The sequence below is a fragment of the Platichthys flesus genome, chromosome 2 (genome assembly GCF_949316205.1).
Source record: "Platichthys flesus chromosome 2, fPlaFle2.1, whole genome shotgun sequence".
Lineage (NCBI taxonomy): Eukaryota > Metazoa > Chordata > Actinopteri > Pleuronectiformes > Pleuronectidae > Platichthys > Platichthys flesus.
The window spans coordinates 24,933,562-24,959,258 of record NC_084946.1 but is presented as its reverse complement, the minus strand read 5'-3'; the positions used below and the strand labels follow the sequence as shown (position 1 = coordinate 24,959,258).

At 44.8% G+C, this 25,697-nt stretch overlaps 1 protein-coding gene across 3 annotated transcripts in view; it reads left to right on the top strand.

Moving 5' to 3' along the window:
* The window catches only part of igsf21a (immunoglobin superfamily, member 21a), a 170,556-nt gene that overhangs the window by 83,125 nt on the left and 61,734 nt on the right, over nucleotides 1–25,697 (top strand). For all 3 annotated transcript variants that reach the window (XM_062407678.1, XM_062407689.1, XM_062407670.1), the window contains 2 exons: nucleotides 13,124–13,245; nucleotides 22,402–22,520. In XM_062407678.1, the coding sequence (XP_062263662.1) occupies nucleotides 13,124–13,245; nucleotides 22,402–22,520 (241 nt within the window). The remainder of the gene's footprint in view (nucleotides 1–13,123; nucleotides 13,246–22,401; nucleotides 22,521–25,697) is intronic.

Below are 25,697 nucleotides of genomic sequence, written 5' to 3'. Positions count from 1 at the left end.
CCATGAATGACGGTGTTGATCATAACACCGGGAACTGATTCTCCGGTTCCGAGTCGAGCACCACTGAGGCCAAACCAACAAGCCGGGTTAGAACAGACACTGCACCAATTAGATGTCATGATAGGATTTCAATAGTTTTTGCCATATCATGTATTTGAATGTGCTTATCTCCATTTCTTGTCATTTCTGTTACTCTGATATCCATCTGTACAATGCATCTTCTCATCCAACAAGATAAATGCAACTCAAAATTACACATATCTTCTCAAATATTCCTCTAATTTCAGCTGTCGCCTCATGAATAACTGGATAATTTTACCTCTTCGAGCCTTTTGACATTTATGCAAATAAATCCGGGGAAGATATCAGCCGGGTCCATGCGGCCGAGCTCATTATGCAACGAGAGATAATGGATCACAGGACGAGCTGTGTTGTTGGTTTCCCGGGGAGCAGAAGTCACAAAGTGATATCAGCGAGCTGTCACATGAGTTTGTTTTTCTTCGTCTCCTCACCGGGAGGATTTGATGTTTCACCTTTGGAGCGATTCGTAATCAGATCTCTATTTCCTCACCTCAGCAGGGACATGTCGGTGGGTGTGATGCTTCAAAAGGCCAAACTCTTATCACTTCGGAGGCCATTTTGTGTCAACAGAGCTGGAGTCAACATCTTCCCTCTGGGGAATAATTTCATATTATAATATTTACTGCTAATGGTATTTGGATATGATAATAGCTCTTAATTGAAATGGCTTGAGAGACATTCACCTCTGGCTGAAGTGTTTGAGTGTGTGTGTGTGTTAGGATGCGTGCGTGCGTGTGTGTTGGTGTGTGTGTGTGTGTGTTATAGCACAAATTCATCTGCAGGACTCCAGCAGATAATTGGCCTCCGTTGTGAGTGCATGGTGTCCTGCTCACAGACACATTAGATTTAATTTCCTGCGCTGCTCATCCAGTTGACCTTCTGTTTACGTCGAGCTAACATTAAGATTTGATTTATTTTCCCCCCTAATCAGCGAGTTGTTGTTTTGCATAGAAACGTTTTTCTATTCCCTGACGCCCCCCCGAACTAACTTTAGACCCAGCTGCATCAGAGGAGAACACGTGGCTGCGATGAGACTTCATTTGATTACATGTATTAATCACATTTGGCTAAAAGGAGCTTCTCTGGGGGGGTTTGTGTTTGCTCTGCTTTCCTCTCGCTGCCAGTGTTGCTCATTAGCAGCTGATTTGAGAATCGTCAGGTCACCGTTTCTGAAGTGGAAAGCTTTTACTGCCCCCCCCCCCCCCCCCTCTAGTGGACATAAACTGGACAGATTAGAGGTTCTTAAGCTATCACGGAGAATGGATTCACTTTAATTAAAGACTTGTTGTTTGAAATATCGTAAATCAGCTGGAGTCACTGGAGGCGGCGCAGCAGATGTTTGGAAAGACGCTCTGTCCTCGTGATGCAGATATTAACAGAGTCGGTGCTTAGTTACAGAGGCTGAAGACTGAGATGTGTCTGTTGAGCTGTAAACTAAAGTCTGTCATGGTTTTTAGATGAAAACACATTAATGCTGGTTTCTATTTTTTGAAATGATCAAATTATAGAAAATATCTACGGTGGATGCTTATGTCTATGTCATGATATTTATATAACACATTCTAATCAGAGGTGGACGGCCCATTCTCATAACTATGCTGAGACTAAACTCCTAAACAACCACCACTTGGAGACGTCCCCCATCTGTTCATGTCCCTCCATGTCCTCAGAGACGCTGGCCCCCCCCCTCGTCTGTTCCACATCACATCCCGAAGAAAAAACACCGCCTGTGCCGGGGGTTCGAACGGTGACTCTGGTCCTGTCAGGAAACTCCACCACAGACATTTGTGTTGCAAAAGGGTGTGTGTGTGTGTGTGTGTGTGTCTGTACGATGTCTGTGTGTGTGGTGGAGAGAGAGAAAGAGAGAGAGAGAGAGGGAGAGAGAGGGAGATGGAGGGTGAGACAGGGGAGAGACACTTCAGCCAAAAACCTCCGGTGAAGTCAGACGTTCATTTTGTGCCGTTGTTACATTTAAGTTTCGGATCTAAATTTAGAGCAGCAGCACAATCAAAGTATCAAGCCTCCATCAAATCCTGTCGGCACCGTACACACATGGAGACAAAGAGATAAAGCAGCGGAACACGAGATTAGTCATGTAGCGCAAATGAGAGGAAATAGAAGCATTAAATATTAAATTAGGTTTTTTTTGTTCCCCAGTACTTAGCGTAGTTGAATGAGGAGACAAAGTCACCATGAGGAGTAAATAACACAAGCCTCTGTCTGCTCCTTCACTCTGACTCCGGTGTGGCTTATTACAAAAATGGGAGTCCATGCTACATTAAGGGTTAGGCATTTGTGTTTGAGTATGAAATGAGGCCTGTGCTGCTTCCAGTGGCCCAGATGAATGTTGTGTGGATGTGCATGAAACACTTCTACATGAATCCAGCTCTTAACCTGATTTAACACTTCATCGACCGGGGCAGCCAATCAGAACAGAGGAAACAAGATGGAACAGATTGTCTGAAGTGATTTTTTTTTTTCCAAACAGGGATCAGTGCTGACATTAACTTTGTGAAGAGTGTTCCAGTGATAAATCTCCTCACAGCGTGAAGACACAAAATGCTTTATCATAATAAACTAACTCGTAAAATGTGGGAAGAAAGCAACAACTAAAAAACCTTTTGTCTATTTTAGCATTCTGCCAAATTCAGCATTCTGTTGTGTGTTCACGACCTGCCTTATAATGTATGCGTTGAACAACACTCCCCATATATCCATCAACCGGCGGATGCAGATGGTGGCTCCCGGTAATCTGTGAGGATGAGAAATAAAAAGCAGGGGAGGAGGAAAAAAGTGTGAAGCTGCAAACATATGGGTTAGACGCGCTGTGTCCACTGTGGCCCTGATGTCTCTCAACACCATCTGGTTTCCAACGTGAGGCGAGCCCCATCTGCGATGTAAAGAAGGAAGTGGCAGAGAATGTTGTTGGACATCGGGTTCGGTGGACAAACCTGCATCATTAGTGACTATACTCCCCCCCCCTCCATCCTGGCTTGGACTGCCACACACCCTCCTCCAACCACTGAACATTTGAACATTTGCACTACACTGTTACTTTTTTTACCACTGTATTATCCCGACTATAGTATATTCATATTTGTTTATTTGTATATATTTATCTTGCACATAGTTCTTATATCATACAATACCTGTTAATACTGTACTATTCCATATATATGTCTTACTGCTCATAGTTCTTATATCATACAATACCTGTTAATACTGTACTATTCCATATATATGTCTTACTGCTCATAGTTCTTATATCGTACAATACCTGTTAATACTGTACTATTCCATATATATGTCTTACTGCTCATAGTTCTTATATCATACAATACCTGTTAATACTGTACTATTCCATATATATTTCTTACTGTACATATCTTATTTATATACATGCCATTCTAAATACGCACAATACTCTGCACTTTTACTGCCTTTTTGTACTGTACAATGACAATGAAGTTGAATCTAATCTAATCATTAGATAGATACGGGATGGGGGGGGGGGGTGGGGTGGGTGGGGGGGGGCTGTAATGCCTCTCAAGACGGTCACCAGTCTCACTTTGCTGCCGATCACCACCTAAGTGGAACAGCAGCATTCTAGTAACCAGCTCGTTGACCAATCACAGGCTGATGTGCAGAGTCTCACACGTCTCCTGGCCTCAGCCGCTCGCTGCTATCAGAGTTAGAAACGCCGGCTGACAACTTCCACAAAGCAATTATGTGTTCAGTTCTTTGTTCAGACTCATTCTACTTCTCCAGACCTCGAACTTCCATCCAGCCCACGTTTAACACCCGGGACTCACATGCACAGCCACTTAATTACAAGCTGCCACACGTCTCACATGCTCTGCTTATAGAAGCTTTAACTATACACTTGGTACATTTGAGTTCAGACACTCTTATTGGTAATTGCGATTTGGCAATTGTGAAGCAACGTGCGCTTGAACGGTGGTCAAGTGCAGAAGCCTGCAGGTCAAATGGATGGAGGTGATTCATGCAGTGGAAACAGGAGGGAAGAGTGGGATGGAACAGAATACATGCAGAGTACATGTAGTGAAATAGAGACACAAAGTTGAACTCAATCCTTTAAACCTGTAATAAAGGTAATGTGCGTTAATCTGGTGCTGGAACTATTGAAATAACTGGTTCCCAACTGAGTGAATTGATGCAAACACAATCTCAATACAACACATTTTGTTTAGTTGCTGGAGATTTAACCTAAGTAGTTTTAAAATGTACCTTTCAATACTAACTTGGCATTGCCTGTATTTCACTTTTGTCCCTTGTAAACTGCATGGCCATCTCTGATAAGCCCTCACCACCATATAGAGCCATATGTTGTATTGGATTGATTTGCTCTTTGTTATCCTGCACTTATTGGACTGAGGTGTCAAGGTGTCGTTTAAGAACAACACATTGATCTCTGTGCATTTATTTCAATGGAAGTAAATAAGGTAACACTAGCTTCCATCTATGGCCCGTTGGAGAGAAGGGTATTTGTTTGCATCCTGGTGAAACTTGGCCTTTCTGTGCCTTTCTGCTCCAGCCCGGCAAGCCTCAAAGGACAAGCAGTGAAGCTAATGGAGGGATTGTTATCATGTGGTTTAAACAGGAGCAGAAGTTCAGAGGACAAAAGCAAATGGACTTGTTAGAAACCCATTGGTTGTGAATCCATAAAGCAAATCCATGCAATATCCACAAAAAGCACATTTTGTTTCCTAAACCGTGTTTGTCCGGGACGTGCTGTGTGACCTACAGTCGATGAAAGCATCCTCTTAACTCCTTTAAAATCTAATTATGCACAATCTCTGTCTGGGGTCAGATCCACTACAGTTGAGTGAAGCATATATTTCTTTCTTATTTCATTATCAAATTTAGAAACTTGTGCGGTGGCTCGTGCAGGAATGGGAGGCCGATTTTAATATTCTATTGCATTTCCTCTAATCCACACATTTTCAAATCTCTCTCCATTTCTCCCCTTGGCGTCCTCCAGCCGTAGAGCAGGCAGAATAAAGAGCCTGTCAGAGGGAGGTGGGAACATGGAGTCACTTACAGCACATTGATCAAACAGATTAAGGACAAGTGCCCACAATGATGTCCCTCGCTCGGCGCTGCATCTCATTACCTGCCCGCCCTTGATGGAATCCTTTGATACGTAGCCCAAGTCACCATATTACATAATGTGCCACTAATTGCTGGTTATGCAATCCTCCCTGGCACTTTCAAACTTTAAAATGATCTGATTCTTTTATTCAGTTTCAGGTTTAAAACCTGCTTTTGCTGCAGATTCAAGCGATTGGATTGTTTTGTGAAGATCCACTTTCTAAAAAAAGGCACATAGTAAATAGCAATACAACAATATTTGGAGCCGAAGAGCATCTTCTTCATTTATCAGCATGGGGCCATTTCCTGCAGTGATTATAAAATGGTTAACATTTACAGCGAGCTGCCCAGAACACCCAGTTTGCTATTGTTAGCTAATCAGCTTCACTGAGCAATTTGGTTAGAAGTGCTTTGCTTGAGGGCAGCTCAATGGTAATTGTTGAGGTGGATGAGTGATTTCCTGCCCTGATTATCCGGCTGCTGCTTCTGCTGAAATATGAACACGTCCTCAGACAGTCACGCATTGTATTCACTTTTATTCTGCTATTCTTTTTCTTTCTCAGCCTGTGCTCTGTAGTTTCTGTCTTGAACTCAATGTTTTAACTAAATAACAGTTTAGATCAGAGGTGTCCAAACTTTTTATCCCGAGGGCCACATACAAAAAAAATCAAAAGGTCTGGGCCACTTACGCCGCCACGCCCCCATGGAGGGCCCTGGAGCGGACCATTGACAGTGCACCTCAATTGTGTCGCTCAGGGCGGGGGGGGGGGGGGGGGGGCGTGGCGGCCTTCTGAAGGACAGCTGGCAGGTCAGTGGTGAGTTGGGCGCCACCTAGTGTTTAAACTGAGAAGTACAATACAGTGGGTCATGGTCCATTACATTACAATTCATTTAAATTACGCTTTAATCCAAAGCGATTTACAATCAATGCATTCAAGGGTACCCGAGGGTACAAACCCCGAAAAACAAGAATTAAGAAAGTACAATTTCTCCAAAAATAGAGCAAAACCATAAAGTGATATAAGTAAGGGCCATTTAAATGCTACTAAATTGTTAGTCTAGTATTTTCTTCTTTTTTTTTATTTTTAATTTTTTTTGAGGCGGGCCAATTTAAAATGGATGGCGGGCCGCAGATGGCCTGAGGGCCGTAGTTTGGACACCCCTGGTTTAGATGGTCAGTCTCCAACAGGTCGGACCCGCCGTGAACTCATCATCCCGTCAGTGTCGTCCCGCAAACATCCCGCCTCCCTCAGAATGACAGACCGTTATAACCGACTCTGGACGGCCTTGACTCTGAGAGCTTTAGATAACACGCTTGCATAACGCTTAACTGCCTGAGTTTATACCCGCGCTGTGCCTGACCCTCGCCCCCGCTCCCTCCCGGGTGCAGCTGGATGCAGCTGGTCTCTTCCTGTCGGTGGCACCGTTTTCACGAGGCCCCGGCTCTAATCCGTGGATGTAATCTGGCAGCTCCAGCAGCGGCCAATCACAACCTGTTTGTGCTCGGTACCGTTGGAATGAAAATGACCGACAACCGAGCGGGGGAGCGTGTGACGGGCCAGAGAGGAAAAAAAAAACGAAATCCACTCTAATGATGTTGTCCCTGCTTCAGCCTGTGTGTGCATGTGGAGAAAGGCACTGATTGAAAACGTGTCTCACCGAAGACCCCGACATGGACACACAAAGCCTCCTGATTGGCAGGTGTTGCCACTGAACTGAAAATTGTTATATCAACAGATTAATTTAAACTTTAAACTATATTCTAGAGATTTCAGGCAGAAACAATAAAAAGAGGATCAAAGAAGTCTGTTTACGAGTTTGGAAGCAGTTTCCCTCTGGAGGTATCACCCACCTCTTTTCCTTCTAATCCGACATCCATTCCAAAATATCATAATATTGCATGACAAGCCAATCAGTGCACGGATGGTAATGAACATGTTTACCCCATCAGGTAGCTACCAGCCTGTGTTAGCCACGCTTTCCCGCTGAGAGTCGTGAAAGAGAGAGGGAGGAGAGGAGTCTGTTGCTTGAAGCATGAAATCCCTCTAACCAGGTCCTCTCTCACTCAGCAACCGGGAGGGAAGCACAGCATGCCGGGCGGTGAAGGCACAGGTTAAGAGGAAGGGCCACCGAGGCTGTGCACCAGATCTGAGTGAAGATCAACGTTACAGAGGACACATATCCCCATGACTCACTCATTGTCCCCCCCCAGTACATGATGCACGCTTATCCTGCTGCATTGTACTTCCTCTGGCTTGATATACTTTTAATAAGTGCGACTCTTTTGTGTGGCTTGTAGCTGGTCTATCACGCTCTGTGCTCCATTAAAAGCGATGACAAAGAATGTCTTACTTCGCCGGGGCACGGTGCGTCATCCTTGAACCTCAGCACTCCCTCACCTCACATAGAGAAGTGCACAGGGCTGTTGTTTACCTGGCTGTTACAGCAGAACAAACTCTAAGGCTCAGAAAGCCTGCAGCTTTCTGTGCCTCCCAATTGAACAGAAATGTCCTGCTGTTCCACCTGATGTCTCCATTTATAATCTGAAACCTTTGTTTTTCTCTGCTGTGTCTGTTATTATCACACAACTGCGTGTATTACCATTGAAAAGATATGTCCCTTGAGATGCATCATATGATTTTCTATATGATCCTGAAAAGACCTGACACATTAAACTGTTGTGTCCTGGAAAAGAAAATATATCACAAATGACGAACATAAAATATTATACAAAGTAAAAGTAACCTCATTTTAAATAGGCTAAAAAAGTACCTACTCAGGGATTACATCGCTAAGTCACTGGATAAGAAATTAGATAAGAAATGTCAATATGTCAGTATAGTTATTGGGAGGGAACGTAATAAATCCGGGCTATGTTTACAAAGTTTCTTTGCCTGTGGCACATCACACACTCAAAGCCAAGTGTCCATCAAATCTGTGCTGGATCCAGGCCGCCGGCTGAGGAAGGTAAAAACTTTATGCATGTTTTAACGAGCCACTGAGAGAGAGAGAGAGAGAGAGAGGGAGAGAGAGAGAGAGAGAGAGAGAGAGAGAGAGCATATAGACAACAGCGCATACCACCAAGTTAGAGATATTTTGTGTTGCTAGAGTTATAATAAAAGCTACTATGTAATTAACAGTGTTGTCATGAACTCATTATGATATGACATTTACAATATAAAAAAAGGTATTACTCATTGTATCAGCACGTCCCCCCTGAATCTCTCATTATTAATGTTTCTCTTGCGTACAGCAATTATTTTACAAGAAGGACAATGTCTCCCATCGCTTCTGCCCCGTTTCCAAAAGACACTTTGTTGAATATTAATATTAGGCAAATTAGCATGGATATGAAGAAAAGTGCCAAGCTGGTTCACGACAATGCTCTGATCGTCTCCTTTGTTGCTGCTCGTCTAAGTCTTTAAATGAGAGACAGAATGGGAATTAATCTCATTAGGACATTATGTGAGAGGGATGCTGCTTCCCATCTCACGGAGCGCGAGACCGATAGATTCAGATCACAAAGACGTACAAGTGGAATATGAATTATCTTATCATCTACCTTTAAGACCCAAAGTGAAGGTTTTATTACTCCAACCCTATCTTAGCATAACATTAGAGTCCACGAGGGCCCTGGTATCTTTGTGGGCTGGAGATTAGAATATCCAGCTTGAGAAATGGGACAAAAAGAGACTGGGCTGTAGTGATTTTCTGACTTGTGCCTGAAATTATGAGGCAGGATTCAGGTTAAATCTCTCACAGTTGGCCTGCAGTGTGTTAGCTGAATTTCCTCCAGTGGCTTCGGATGCAGCTGCAGCCTATAAATAGGCCCAGTCCAGACAGGCAGCGGGAGGAGGGCTCTGGTTAACCCCTGAGATCCAGTCCTAATCTGACCCCCGCATCATTAGAGTCAGCTCAGCAGGGAAGGAGGCCGGAGTCGGGAGATTGTCTCGGCATCATCACGTCTCAGGATGGGCACGCGACCCGGTTCTGAGCACCTCCCATTGTATACCTGTCGCCGACTTTTCTTTCGCTGTTCCCTCGGCCAACCTCCGCTATCTGCCACAATGCAGACAGGGGAGGGGTAGGTGACTCTCCCACACCCTCGTCTGTCTTTTCATATCTGCAGATGGCCGAGTGCTGGAGAGGATTCGTGCCTCTGTGCTTCACATGCATCCCGTGGCCTGGATTCAACAAGGCCGTTGTAGCAAAGCTTTGAATACCCTTTGATTGCAGCGAGGAGTATTCATCTCACTCTTGCTCTCCCTCTTGTACAGCCATTTTGCCACATGAGTGTTTTTTTTTTTCATTTTTTTCCTCTTCCTCCCACATCCTCCATTCTCCCTGTTCTATCCCTTCTGCAGTCAGGGGCTCATGCCACAATCAGATATCTGGGGATAGGGAGACATCCGCTGATGGGCAGGATTTTTTCAGATTTATTACGCAGGGGTGTACAGGTCAGTCTTAATTAAGAGATGGAATCATTAAAGGGGGATAGATAAAGAGCGAGTGCCACAGAGTTGACCTGTCTGAGGCAGAAATCTCCTCATGGCTTCCACACGACCAGATATTGGACACCTGCATTATCCAGCCATTTTTTTCAGGGGGGATGCTGGAACCAGTTTGAGTGTCTCCACCTCATCCCAGTGCTTCAGGGTGAGAGGATGTCTGCATCCGACTCTGAAGCTTTGTAGATCTCAGGTAAACGGAAATCTGTGAATAAGTGCAGCAATGAAAATACAGTAAACCACATTGAAATAATGATCAATGAACTAAACTATAGAATTCCTTTTGAAGAGAGAATCAACCAGCATGTGGATCTTTTTGCATTTCTTCTTCTTTGCTGTGGTGTTTTTCCACCTGGTGACTTTCCCCTCGGGCTGTGATGATCATGTTTGAGATGTTGTTTCTTTCCCAGCTTTCATGCTTTCGGAGGTTATTACTTGCTCACGCTAACTATCCAGTTCTATTTCCATCTTTGGAGAAAGGTTCACTTACCTCGATTTGAAGTATCTCTCCATGAAACTACTCTCCTACCATGTTGTCAATTCTGCTTTTAATGAAATCTCCTCCGAGGTGTGTGATAGTGAAATATAAAAGCTGTAAAAAGCAGCGAGGCCGTTGCATTGAGTTCCATAAAGCTCACAAACACACACACAGCAGATCTGTGACATCTTAGACCTGAACTACTCCCACATCAGGACTTTGAAACAACATCCTTCAGGCCATCGTGTCAGTGCTAACCCAGATATTCACTGTAACAGAAGTGATGAACTTGGCATAAATAAGTATATTATATTTATAAAGGTCGGTTGGAGAGTCGCCCGTGTGTGTTTTGGTTCCTTCCCTCTTTACCCAGGATGTATCGGTGCTAAAGGTATAAGCACCGCTGACATGCTAACAAGGTGAAGCTACAGTTAGTCGCTAACGAGCTGGAATTTGTTCGACCTGATTAAATATTTCAGCTCCATGTGTAAAATCACGCAGTCGCTTGTCTCACAGCCTGTGTCGCCTGAGGGCTGAACACTTCACTGGCTGCTTGAGGTCACTTGAAGGGCTGCTGTTGATTTGTTGAGTGTCTGCTTGCCCACACACACACACACACAAACACACACAAACACACGTCTCATGATGGAGACTGTTATGGTTATCTTATATTTGTTGACTTTATGCTTTATGTCTTATTTGTGAGAAACGTCATCAATGCAGTCAATCCTCCTCCAGCTGTATTCCTACATGTGCTCATTTGGAGAATAACAGGAGTTTTTACGAGGCAGCTGGCAGGAGAAACTCCAGAGAAACTCCAGAGCTTCAGCAGATTACCCAGAGTTCAGTGCATGTTTGAAATCAAATATTCAGAGTGTCACCTTTTCTCTCTTGCAGCGCACGTCGGACCAAAGCCACAACAATCGTAAGGTGGAGGTTTGAACATCTGACCAATAGAGAAGCTCGTTATATGATGTCACGGTGTTCGACCCCTTACTCTTCGTAGGCGTATAATCCTTGAAAGAACAGATAGTGGCCACGCAGCTGTTGACTTGTTGATTTCTGGTATTTACAGGAATTTCTTCTGAGTGTTTTCCTGAATGTTGTTATTTGTTGTGGTCGTCGTGATGCACAAACCTAGTGTGAGGGAATATAGGAAAACAAGCAGGGAGATAATGAGCATTTTTCGAGTATTCGTGTTTTCTGACTAAAGCTGTTAATGGTGGCAAAGTGTTTTGAAGATGTGTTTTTAAAGATTCCAAATAGACAAACGGGAAATGTTATTGTAGGGTTGAAATGTACTGATGCAGTTTTTGCCTATAAGCACCGCTTCAACAAATATAAAAGTAATGAGCCAATCCCGTTGACAGTTATAAAAACCTCTCTCATGCCTTACTACTCTGCAGTTTCTATCACATATGTCTCATTATTGATTCGCAGTGCACATGTGCAGCCCCCCCGCCCAGTTTCCATTATAGATATAAAAGAGAAGGGATGTTGAGTGCGGTATTATTTTTAAACTCTGCAGAACTGCTCTCGGATCAGGTGTTTTACAGCCGTGTCAGACAGAAACGTCTCTCTCGGATCCCTATGGTGATGTTTTTTTAAAAGGTCCATTACTGTAACTGCACCGGTGGCACAAGTCTGGCCCGGTTGAAAAAAAGCACAATTCTCAGACACGGCTTTGCTTTTAGAGGCTTGACCTTTCCCCCGCGTGTGTCTCCCTGTTCTGTGGCTCAAACAAAGCCGAATCATTGCTCGGTGTCTACATCTCCGAACTGATATTGGAAATTGCCTGCGTGTCCACGGCTCTCTCTCTCTCTCTCTCTCTCTCTCTCTCTCTCTCTCTCTCTCTCAAGCTTCTTGAGGAGGGTGACAAATCTTCCATCAGCCTGGCGGCCTCACACACGTCTGAAATCATTTGCTCAAGTGGAAGAGCGCTGTGTAAAACAAATATTTTAAATCCATAGAAGTATTTAAAGGCCCCCCCCCCCCCTTATTACTTATAGGTGACAAAGTTAATTTATACTCACAACCGTGTTTTTGGTTGTTTGAGTGCAGTCGACTCCCGGTGCAGAGCCACTTGGCAAACGCAGCCCGAAGCAACGCTCTGTCTCTGGAGGCGAGAGGTTAAGAGAGATCCCCCACAGTCACAGGAAACAGTTGTTTACTCATATAAACACAATTTAGCTTTGTCTCCCCTCCCGAGGTAATGTATACATTTATACATCGTATACGGACTCATGATGAATCGCTCTGACGTTGTTTACCTCACCGGGGGGGGGATCGGATCGGATCAGAACGATAGCATCTTCGCCGCGAAATGAAAGGAGAATCCCCGGCCCACCAACAATCCCCCTTCTTCAAAGCAGCATTAGAGGCGCCATTAAAATCCTGTCACCTCCTTTTTTTTTTCATGGCTGTCTGTGGCTCCTGAGGGGAGAAGAAATCACAGTCATTCAAATGCTAAGTGACTCTACCTCTCCTGTGAATAGTAGGAAGGGGAAGAAGTGCTCCATCATCTACCATGCCCAGATAGAAAATAATAAAAAAGATGAGACCAGTGTTGTTGAATATCCGACCCCCCCCCCCCAGCCCCCCCCCCCCCGACCGCCCACTACCTCTGCAGCATCTCGTCACAAGCCATTACCCCTGCAGAAATCAGGCCGCTTGACACATTCCCAACACCGCGCCGTGTCAGTCTTCATTAAGACTTAACCATGTGCACGGAAACAGATGGGCAGCTGTCTGCCAGACTGATGTTATCATGTTATCATGTTCAATCCCCCCCCCCCAGCGAGCTTATCACGGCCGCACCGAGATGATTTGAAGGCAGGAGCGCTGTCTCCTCTCCGGGCCGTGAAACAACAGTTTGTATGTAGGAGAAGCTCCGGGGGGAAACATCCAATAAGGCTTCTTGTCTTCTTCTTCTTCTTGTTTTCAGGTCACAGATGGAGGGACCATCAAGCAGAAGATCTTCACCTATGACGCTATGTTTAATACTAATTACTCTCACATGGAGGATTACCGCAGACGCGAGGACCTCGTGTACCAATCCACTGTCAGGTGAGCCTCACACTTTCATTTTGGAAAACACGACCACTCATCTCTGTGACTCTGTGTCCGTGATATACCGAATGCTAAGCTCACTCATATAATCACTCCTGATGCTCCGTGCACCGAGGTGACCCCTCCTGCTCGGCGCTGCACTGCTTCGCTCCCGGCCATCTGCTCCTGGTCAGACCGGGCCTGGACTGGAGTGACCGTGGCGAAGGGGGTCACTGAGTTATTACATGAGGACCGGAGGCAGCGGCACAAATCTAATCAGCAACTCTGAGGATAAGACGTTCAAAGTTACAGATTCGGGAAACATCTGGCCCCCGGGGGGGTTGCGTGTCAGTCCAGCTGCAGAGGTGCATGTATATTAAAATGTAGCTCCGCCCACCTCAGGTGCATTAGCAAACACACACCTGGTGTTAACAGGTGGGTTTTGTGGTTCCATCTCAAGTTGACGGCTCTAAATACAGACGTGAACACACTCAGATGGGATATCAGGAGGTGGTCCGGGCCACATGTGAAGCTGAGGGCCCTCTGAGCAGTTTACAGACATATGTAGACTTAATGATTGATAATTAAAGCTGTAAAATCTTCCTCCACAGCCTCACGAGGTTCATTCAGACTCTCCTGACTGGTCTCTGTACCTCTCACACAAACTGACATGGGACACACGTGTGTAGAAAACAACATAACTTGGTCTACGTGAACATAAATGTCATACGTGTGTGTTTGTATAGAGCCGGGAGCTGAGATGCGATCACGAGACGCATGTATTTAACATAAAGTGATAACACACACTCTCAGAACTGTCTCCCTTTTGATTGGATCCTGAAAACCACATGTTAATACCAGGTGTGTACGAAGCCACGGAGGTGAACACACGCACACATCTTCTCCGGCCTCCGTGATCCAGTGACTGCACCCCCCCCCCCACCCCACACACACACACACACACACACACACACACACTGTGTATGCAGTAACAGGTTTTTACTGCAAGAGAGGACAGGAAATGGAGAGCGCGTAGCAGTAGGAGGTGGGGAGTCATTTGGCTGTGCTCGGCTTGATTACACGTTCAAGGCGTCCTGGGGACCGTCTCTCTTTCTTTTTACCGCAGGCCCTGGCACTGTGGCTGCAGATGCCCCCCCCCCCCCACCCCTCTCCTCCTCTCCTCACACACTCTCTCTCTCCCCGTGCTCTGGCGCTCGCTGCAGATTCCCGCTCTCTTACTCCGCGACAACACAAAGGAAGTGCCGGCCCAGGCGTCGCACCCACGACTTCATTTGAAAACCGTAATGCGTCACACTTTGAGTCCCTTTGTGCTGATTCCAGGTTTCATCTCGTCTCTGTCCCCGCTGCTCCTCTTTGATTCTGCTCTCGTGCATTCCAACCTCATTGTGTGCCCCCCCCCATCTCTTTTCTCGTGTGTGATGTCGCTGCCCAGCTGAGGGTAATTTATCCGGACAATCCGACCATCCCTTTGGGAGAATAGGCATCATCACAATGAAGCGGTGCACACACACGTACATGCTCACAGACAGGGGAACATGGGCGCATACACAAACAGAAAACATCCCCTCCCCATGCCTGGACACACAAACACACACTAACACACACACAGAGAGGAGGTGAGAGTCAGTCCAATACAACGCACCCAGGGGGAGGAATGTTTTCCGATGATCCAGCTTCAGGGACGCTTGTGTGCTACCTGCGCCGACCTGCATCCAGATCATGCATCACAATGCCGAGCCCGTGTTTGTCGACCTGAGAGAATCACACGCTCCCCCCAGCTCCAGTCTCACCGATCCTCCAGTCAGGAAACAAACAAAAAAGACAACAACAACACAATCCCACTTTCATGGTGTAACGGAGAAGCTCAGCTCGGCTAAGAAATGCAAAGAAAAGCCTCATTTTCACTCGGTCTAATCTCCCGTCTCCACCTGAGGACGTTAAATCTTCTGCACAAAGCCGGAGCAGTCTGACAAATCCATTTGTACAACCTAAATGAATGCCTCGATATATTCTGTATCTTTTATAAACTCAGCATTCATTTTTGTTTGGAGAAAATGTATTTTTAGCCCCCCCCCCCCCAGGCATCTTGTAGAACACATTTCTCCTCACAGCAATATTGATTATTGCGCTGTAATAGAGCAGCAACGATGGAGGTGGCTCTTTTCTCCGCACGTGCTATCTTTCAATTATGAGAGGGTTTCAGAAATGACACTGATATTGACTCCTTCTCAGTTTGCCTGGTTTTATCTGCCTTTGACGTCGATTAGTCATCTCGTCTCTCAGAGAATGGAAACAGCTGTTACTCGCTCTGCATTCAAGTGCCGGTGCACAGAGTCCACAAATGGTGGATCTTGCATGTGGATGATGACACTTGGGATTTGAAGGACCGACAGCGTTCAAGCTGAGACCGTCTCCGTCTGAAGATCCAGAGGTTTTTCAGACACGAAAGATGAAAGTAGCACGAACCCAAGGTGAGCAGAGGTTCGGTCTTAGGAGGTATTTCTTTAAATGTTTTCCCTTTAAATCCACTTTTGAAGAAGAAGAGAAGTGTTTTTTTTGGGCATGAAATATTTCTGATGAGTCCACATTACATCTCCTGCCAACAGTCCGGTTTCAAAGTAGGAGGTGGAAGGAGGTGACTTTCATTTGAATATTTTTTGGAACATTTCAGTGAATATTTTAGGAAATAAAAGGACAAACAGATTATTGTTTTGCTTGTACGAGGACTGTCCTTCGCCACGGCCTATTTACAATTTAAATGATGTCCCCCAATATAATGGTGACTGAAAATATACATCCATGAAGATTTCTTTTGAATATGTTTAGTTGAATTAGCTCTGTACAGGCTCTGTCAAGGGGAGCCCACTCTCATTGAACAGCCTGGCACCAGAGGCGTTCCCCTCTCAGGTTTTTGAGTGAGCCTCGTCCTTCAGACCAATCCCAGCTCTATCCCACTGATGGTGGTCCAGTGTCCAATCAAGGACTGGTTTCACACATTTCCAGCGAAAGAAGTCAGATGCAGGAGCCAAAGAAAATCAGAGGCCACCACAGGAAGTTCCGAGAGATTTCGAGAAAATATAAGCGGCAGCAAAATGCTTTTGGAAAACCTTCAAATTAAGGCCCCGCAGAATAAATTATAAAGCACAAGGAAAGCATCTGTTGTTTCATATTCAGTTGTATTGGTTAGTGCATAACTCACATTCTTTGCAGTGGTATTTTTCATAATTTGTTAGGTGCTTTGCAGGGAAATTGCATGAAGGCAACTCAAACAAAAAAGGAGTGAGTGTGACACAGATCAGGGTAAAACCGAAAAAAGGAGAACATTCGTTATTACAGTTGCAGGCGTATGAAAAGTCACAGATCAGAAAAGCTGTGTTTTGCACATTCTGCCACAGACTGGTCACCGCGACCGGCTCGAACCACTCTCACCTCTCGTCCCACCCACGCATGAATCATGCCAAACAGAACAAAGATGTCAGCGGATGAGAGGCTCAGAGGTGATCAACACAAAACCCAGACCCAGATGTCACCACAGAAACTCACCTGGCAGAGAATCGTCAGGAATCAAATGGATTGTTGCAGCTGCTAAGAGATGCAGATAATTGTTAGTATGTAATTCTATGGATATGGTTTGACCTATTTTGTTTATACCGCACAGCCCTACTTCATGGAGTACAATTACAAAATGCGTAATTACCCAGCATGCACCACAAAACATGGAGTGTTGAAGTCTGACTGCTCTCTTGCCAATGACCTCACCGACTACATCAGCCACATGACCACTTAAAATCATAAAAACCAAAAGCTTTATCAACTCCCTGGTTTGAAACTGAGAGAAATATAAATGATTAACTTTCTATCATCAGATAAACTGTCAATCATTACAGAAAAAGCTTCATTGTGTTACTATCAAGTTACAGCGCCCACTAGTGGCGTAGAGAAGAATTGTCAACCAAACTCTGGACTTTAACACAAAAGGTCTTTTACAGGAAAAAAGTAAGAGTAACTACATTTCTTGTAGTATTTTAACGCAAACCACAAAGTCTAAATGTAACACAAAAAAAAATCATCTTAACTGAAACCTAGCATCTCCTTTTTTGGCTAAACGGAACTATACAGTTATAATGTAAAACAGATTTCCAGGAGGAGTCTGTCACGGCACTGACAGATGATGTCATCCCTCAATGGAGTCGCAGTGTAGAGCACTTTTGGGTCATTGTGGAGGTCACAGACAAACTGCATCATGTGGTTTACCTTAAAGGACCTTTTGGATTCTCAGGTCATCCCTGAATATCAATGCTTCTCTGTCCTTTTCCAGTTTTATACTTTATCATGGAGGTACATTGACACTAGTCATGTGAGAATTAAAGAAACGACTAAATCAATCCAGTACTTGACTCTGAGAGGGACATGTCCCAAATGTCCATATGCAAATATCCAAAAACAAAGAGGAAATGGACGTGTCTTGTCTCCTGCAAATTGCCTTTTGAGTAGTTTCTATTACTAAGGGGAGTTTGACAGGTTGAAGGTGATCAAAACATGAATTCATTCAGTTTTACCTCATTAGAGAAACGCCACTGGACCTGTGTGTTATTTCACCCGTCGCACTCACTAATGGACAAACCCCTCACTTTTGTTCCTGCAGCTTCAGGAGGGACCAGAGCTCAGGAAGGGGTTTCAATAATTGATAAATCTATTTCCTGTGGGAAGTTGTATCAAGGTTGTCTCATTTGATTAGAGTTACATTTTTAAAAATGTTCCTGTGAAATCTTCCTACCCCGATCTTGGGCTAAAGGTGAGCGTGGTGTCCACTGAGGTTTCCGACGTGAAAGAGACAGAATTTACCTCGGAAGTTTAAAGTGTTGCAACATTATTGTGATACTAGATAAAATACACTTTAGTTTATGATGACAATGAAAATATATCAAAGGACAGTTTAATTCCTCCGAGTCTGGGACAGCCAGTTGGTCCATCTGTTGTGTACACAGTATCTCTCAAATGCCTTGAGGGAATTTCTTCAAATTTGGTTAAAATGTTCAGTTGGACTGAAGGAAGAGCTGATTCGATTTTGGTGGTCAAAGCTCAAGGTCACTGTGACCTCACAAAAACCTTTTAGGCCTTGTGAACGTGTAATCCTAAGAATGACTCGAGATAATGAATTTAAATTTGGCCCAAAAGTTGATTTAGAGACACAGATTAGCTGATTCAATTCTGGTGGTCAAAGGTCAGAGTCACATCATGTTATTGCAAATGCATAATGTCAGGAACCCCTGGTTGTGAGAGGCATTCAAAGGTTTAGTGGTAATTCTAGTTAAAGTTTATCTATGTGGTGAATAAAAAATATTCCTAAAGAGGGGTAAGTAAATGATTTTCTTCTTAAAGTGATAATGAATGATAAGTAATGCATAACCCATTTCATTGAACAGGGCTTTAGAATGACTGTAATCATTCAGGAGCTACTCCGAGGTTTTCTTCTTGTCTCAGCAAAGCCTCTGTGCTTTCTCCACGTTTTATCTCGGAGCTCCCCTCCCTGCATCTGTGTGGGTTTGAATCCATGAATGCGGCGCTTAGGACGGCAAACAAACAGCGCCGCGGCTTTGTGTTGGATAAAAAAAACAGAGACATCGGGCTACCATCAGCACTTCCTGTAATGCAACCAGCCAGCAGAAAGTCAATCACACCCCCACCCCCCCCCCCCTGGCTCGCGGAGAATCACAGCATCGTTTCCATCTTTTTTTCCTTTCAAGCTCAATCCCTAAAGAAACGTGGCTGATTGCACACCTTCTCTTTGCATGCCGTCCTCGAGGCCATTCATCTCTGCTCTCCATCAAGTGAGCGCCCGGCTGCAGAGGAGAGTCCTCACCCACTCGCCCCCAACGAGGCTCGGGCCAGAAGGAACATCTCACAAAGGTGCTAGTTGATCTGAAGCGGAGATTGGCCTGGACGAGCCCCCCCCCATCTCGGCGGTTGGCATTTGCTTGCATTTGTAGGCAGGAGGAGTTGCGGGAGGAAGGCCTACATAACAAGAAAGAGCTTTCAGATGCAACTCCTCCTCGGGGACAATCGATCCCTCTTTGCGGTGTGCTGTTTTTATTTAGCTGCTCCTCCTCCTCCGGGGGGGCCCGTTGCTATCGATCCCCCCCGTGCAGGTTCAGGTTTTCCTTGGTGTACAGGGGCAGATTTAAAAAAAAGAAAAATCTGTTCATTCAATCACCTCTGCTCTCGGTTGCTCGTTCACCATATTCAAGGGATAATACTCATTTCTGTGTGCGGGGGGGGGGGGGGGGGGGGCGGGGCAGCTTGTTCTTGGGCTTGTGTCACCACTAATACGCTTTTTTTATAAGTCACTGATTAATGAGGTGCATGATTTGGCAACAAAGTAAAGGACAAAAGAACCCATGAAAGCAAACAATGAAAAACATGAAGAAGTGATAAAAGAAGAAGACGAGAAGAGAGAGACTCTTTAACGAGGACGGTTTCTGGGCCCAGAGCGAAGAGTTAATGGAAGACACAGAATGTATTGTCTGGTAAAATGAGAACCGGGAACAGGAGGTGGGCTGAAGTCTCACTCCACACCGATAAATCCACTGCTGCTTTACTTTGCTTGCAACAGGCAGGACTCAGGCCACCGGTTAAAAGTTTATTAAATGGGATAAAAAGGTAAGTTTCCTCCACTTCTTTTCCTCCAAAGGAAAAGAAGTGTTTGAGTCACGTGTTTTGTTTTTGGGGGGGGTGTGAAGCGGCTTCTCAGCGGACCGGCACTTGTGAAAACGCCTGACATCAAAGATTAGAGGGCGTGATGAAAGATTAATTCCACCAGTCTTAATATTTAACAGGAGCCTCAATGGTAGCTGTTAAATCTTTCCTCTGTTCCCCCGCTCCTGTAATTCTGACAGACACGTCCCCCCCCCCCCCCCGGGGAACTGCTGTGGTCGGGGGTTTTCTTTGTGGCAAAACGTCTTATCTCTGTTCGGTTCCTTTTCTCCGCGCCTGTGTGGATCCACGATTGCCGGAGTCAGGATAGTGGACCGGGACTCTGGCTTTGTTTGTTAAAAAAAAACACACAAAACACAAAGCAATGGGCCACATCAGCGTTTACTGTAACAACATACCAGCCAAGACAAAGCCAATTACCTCCCCGCTGCCAGCGCTGTGCCGCGCTTATCATTTCACCATGTGGCGAGGAAGAGACTTGTTTCATGCTTCTCCCTGACGGAAGCGCCGGAGGAGACCAACGCACTTTAGATCCCGAGATGCTCACAGCTTTTCAAATACACTGTGCCAAACATTGTGGTCATGCAGCGAAAACTTTACCTTCCTGGTTTAAAGTTCAGGGTTTGAACTTTACTTTCTAGGCACCTTGTCCATCCATTACAGTCTCGGTCAAACTTGGTCATTTCTATTTCGACCCCTGAGTCGAGATAACAACGGGCAGATAATGGTTTAACTCTCGAAACACATTTGATTAGGTTGTGTTTAATATTTTAGGATTTTAAATAATCCCTTCCCAGCCCAAGCACTTTGTCCGGGGCCCAGAGTCTGCATGTCCTCCCACCGCCCAAGGACAAACAGATTGGGGGGGGGGGTGAGGACAAGACTCTAGATTGTTAGATGTGTCCTGGACCGAAGCCTCTGGTAATAATGAAGAATAAGTTCAAATCCCTTTGAATGGCCCTGGCTCCATCCCACCAATAAGGATAAGCTGTATAAATAAAAGATGGACGAAATAAAAGGATTCTTACAGATACAAAAGGTCAAACAAGTAGATACGTTAAGTACATTAGAAGTGGAAAATATATGTGTGGATTAAGACTTTATTGGAAATGCTAAGAATAGAAGCCAGCTAAAGCCAGTGTTATCCTTTAAGCTTTTTTTTTATTCCAGGTTAAAGTGCCTTGCTCAAGGGCAGCTCAAAGACAGCTGCTTGATGAGGAAAGAGTATACTCTACACTACACACACACAAATTTGGACTGCTCCCCAAAAGTGCAATGTACTTAATTCGCACACACACAGACACACACTCACGTAGACACACACTCACTACCGCAGCTGAACTCATTAACGGCCGGGTGCTGCACCAACAGAGGTCCCCGTCACAAACACCCGGGCGGCAAGGACATTGGTTCCTGTTCTGTGGGAATAAATCACAGAGGCTAAATGTGACCAGCAGTGTCTCACTTTGATTTTCATTGTTGACACATTAACCGAGTGCAGAATACAGATTGTGTTCCTTTGCTCTTTCAGGGAATCTGCCGACACTGACTCACAACTGTTGCTTTGTTGTTTTCCTTGCAGAATGATACGCAAAAAATTATAGGAGGGAAAAGGGAAGGGAAGTTATTACTATAATGTCTTTGTGGAACCAGTAGGTTAAAAATGTTTAATGAAACTTAACGGACATGTGATCAAACCTGGTTTCAGTTGTATACCTGTGAAAGTAGTAAAATACTTAAATAATCTTAAAAAACCTTCTATGAAAACCTGCTATGTCAACTACAATAACTAATGCATAACTTTTTACTAATATCATCTAATATCTTATGGTCATTAACATAATATTATGCAGATGACTTGTTTGGTCTTCCTAAAGGACCTTGAGAAGTTTGACATGTAAAATGCTGCAAATCATTATTAAATAATAATCATCATTAGCAATGATGCACTCATTCGGTAACAATAATTAGTTTAGAACCTAAAACTGCTAAATTATTAAATATAATGAACATTTCCTTAATTTAGCATCAGTTCATAATTAATTCATCAAGGGTTCCTCTTCAGAAGTGGAATTGGGACTATAATTTGTATTAATTGATAGTGTTATGTTGTATTATTATAATTTAAAACCAGTAGATAGACCAAAGCCTCTGCTGTATGTGTAGAAATGTTGTTTTTTCTAAATCTCAGGACTCAACAAGCAGATAACAACAAACACCAGCACATTAAGACCATTGACATCCATTACCATAACGTTTTTAAATTCTACCCTGACTATGGGAACATTTGTCTTTCATCATTTATAACTTCATTTCTGTTAAAGTTAACATTAATGATCTTGATCTCTTCTAATCTGGATGTTTTCTCCGTGCGTTCCTGCCACATTAGTTCTAAGATGCATCGATTTGAACTCACAGGTTGATTCTTGTCCTCCCCAGGCTCCCGGAGGTTCGGATCTCGGACAACGGGCCGTACGAATGCCACGTGGGCATCTACGACCGGGCGACGAGGGAGAAGGTGGTGCTGGCTTCAGGGAACGTTTTTCTTACTGTTATGTGTGAGTACCAACCGCTGCACCTCATCCCCATTTTAAAAAACAACCAAGGGAACACAGCTTTTCAGTGAGGCCCTGAATTCAGTATTCAAGGTTCCTCTGCTTTATAAAAAAAACCCTGGCTGCTGGGTGGGGAGGTGGGGGCCAGGCGGAGGAGCCGTTCAAAGCCAGCCGGCTGGACCATGTGACACAGACCGACAAACAGGAAGCGGTGCCGGCCTGCAGGCAGCAGCCGAACCCTCTTGATCAGCACAGAGAGTGTGAGGTTTTCCATGTGCGCTGCCGGAGGGAGGTTGTTGTGTTTTCAAACTGATGCTGTGTGTGTTGGATTCTCTGTTTCCCAACACGTGAGAGAAAGGATTCTGGTCGAAACAATTAGAATCTGAAGAATAATGCAAGAAGCTTCTTTTTATAGCTGATGCTCGTATCTGCAGTGAGCAGGTGGAGATTCACCGCCTTGCAGGGAGAATGTGGATGGGTCAGCTCTTCACAACAAGCTTTTTGATTATGAGAGCATCTCTTTTATTCCCTGCGCTCTGCAACATTTCTGCAATGACAAAAATGAATAAATGTGCACGCTCTGTTTTCTCCCATTGGGGGAATGAAGCAGGAAGAAACTCCACCGCAGTGGAGTTGGTATTTAAAAATGTTAAGTCAGGTTGATAACTTGCTAACCCCAGTGATGAGTTGCTCTGCAGCAGACTGGTGAGAATGGGAGGAGCATCCATCAGCCCTGTGTGTCGAGGCGTCTGAGCGAACACATTTGAGAAATGACGCGCCACTCGGGATGGATGTTGGCTCAGAGAGGAAAACAATGGCACTCCAGGCAACAGGTGGATTAATCGCCCTTGCCCAATGAATAGCACAGATATTTTTTGCACCGAGGTCATTTCTCAGGTTGATACAGTGTGTGTTGTTGTTATTATTATTCACATTCCCCTCCTCCACGGCGGACGCTTGTTGTGTTGTGTTTTGTGCGTGACTGTCTGAATGACAACACAAGTTAATGAACACATTTCCTTGAAGTCTTGGGCCTCTGGGACGCAGATCTGGAATCAGGTCATTGCTCCATCTATGAAATGACCAGGAATTGACTTGATTTCAAATCCTGAGGGTATTTTATCGGGGGGGGGGGGGGGGGTCAAGAAACTGATGGGAACAACGTCTTTCTGCTGCAACAGCAAATGTGGAGAAGTGCACCCCCCCACCACCACCACCACCACCACTTTTCTAGACTTGATATTCAACGCACACTTTGCTCTCACTTCTCTCTCTCTCTCTCTCTCTACCTATCTTCTAGATCATGTTTGATTTAACACCGATGAATCTTCCCTCTGCCTCTCTCGCCCGTTGTAGTGCGACCATCCATTATTCCAATTCAGTCGCCGGTAGAAGGTTGTGTGCCTGTAGCCCGTTGTCGAGCCTCGTGCTGTAATTATCGTTTTCAAGTCCCTCAAAGTTCCGGCAGCAGAGACAGGCGCTCGTCCATATGGTCCTATGGCTAATTAGCAGTAATGAAACTTTGCAGTGGAACACAGGAGAGAGAGAGAGAGAGAGAGAGAGAGGGGGAGAGAGAGAGAGAGAGAGAGAGAGACGCCGTGTGACAATATGACTCCGTTATCACTTCCCGTGCCTCGGAGAACCGCCTCTGGTTTCCATGTTTCTTTTTCCTCCTTTAATTTAGACATTTCTTTTCTCTCTGATTAAGCCCTCGACTGGTTTCTGCTCAATTTGATGATCGAGCGCTGACGTCAGTGAAAGTCTTTAAGCGTCGGTGGGAGGGGATTACCCAGTTAACCGGTTCTTGTCTCGGCGCCGGGTGAGAGGAGGTGAGCGATGTGGTCGCGGGATAGTTGGAGCACCGCCCCCCCCTCCCCCCCCAACCCAGCTGGGTCCTAAATCACCACTCCACAAAAGAGGAAGACGAATGGCCCCTGGCGTTGTGGCTAATTGCCGTCTAAACTGAAACAGAATTATTCATAACCTATTAGAGTGTCAAGTTCAGTGGGAAGTAAAGAAAAAAGTAGAGAGAGGAGAAAGAAATAAAACGAGAGGGGAAAAAAGTTAATTAATAGGAAGCGGTACACGGAGAGTATTTTAATTTTTTAAAGGGCTTCATAAATAAGAATTACCATTTTAATGAATCCCCTGCCAAGAAATTCAATCATCCGGTTTTTAAAAGGCTAAACCCTGAACTCTGGGTACCTGCGCCGCTGTCCTTCACTCGGGGGGGGGGGGGGGGGGGGGGGGGGGGTTGCTTCTCTTCTCCCATTGCTCGGGCATATGTTGGCTTTACGGAGCCCGAGGGCACGAAGCCCCCAAATGGCCGCCATTGTCTTACTGTGACGACCAATTAAGCTCGAGCTATATCCAGTAATGAATTCAATAAATCATTATTATCTAGTGATTCCTGGAGCTAAAGGAGAAGTGTAACGCATAATGTTTTCCACATTTACAAGCAGGCGATGTAAAAAATAATAGGGAGTACTTCTTTCTCTTTGTTTTGGCTTTATTTATTTTTTAATGCATGTCCCTTGTACAATGGGACCGACAAGCTTTTTATCCTGATAATGAGGAACATGAATAGGATGAAGAACCAATACAGACTCATAACGAGAGCCATTTATAATCTACTGTGTTTGCAACATGTACTTACAGCCTGTAAATGTAATTATAGGGGCACAGCAGTATGATCATTTATGACTTTCTGTTGTTATCAAGCTTAAAATCTGCATCTGAGCTGAAAAAGGAATATGGACGAGTTGTTAGCTGTGAGAGAAAACGCTGAAGTGTCCTTGTTAGGCTCTAGAATTCAATGTAAAGTGCTTTTCCCTCTCAGTCCACTCGGGCTTCATCCATCCAGATGTTTATACACGCAGGGCAGAAAACTGACTGAATGTAATTTGACCTTTTGACCTCCTCACCTCTGCGTGGCACTGTGATTGAAGGGGCCTCGGCTGAAGAGCGTCAGAGAACAAAACGTCCAGTTCCTTGATGCAAAGAAAATGAAATGGAATTCGTCATGTTCTTAGCAAAGTGCATCAAAATCACAAATCTACGTTTTACATAAGACATTAAGAGCAGCTCCGATGAGTGGTGGAGAGATTTATATTTGCTCAAAGTTCCAACGGCTTCTCATAACGAGGCTGCAAACACATTTTCTGTTAATCGCACTGGGAA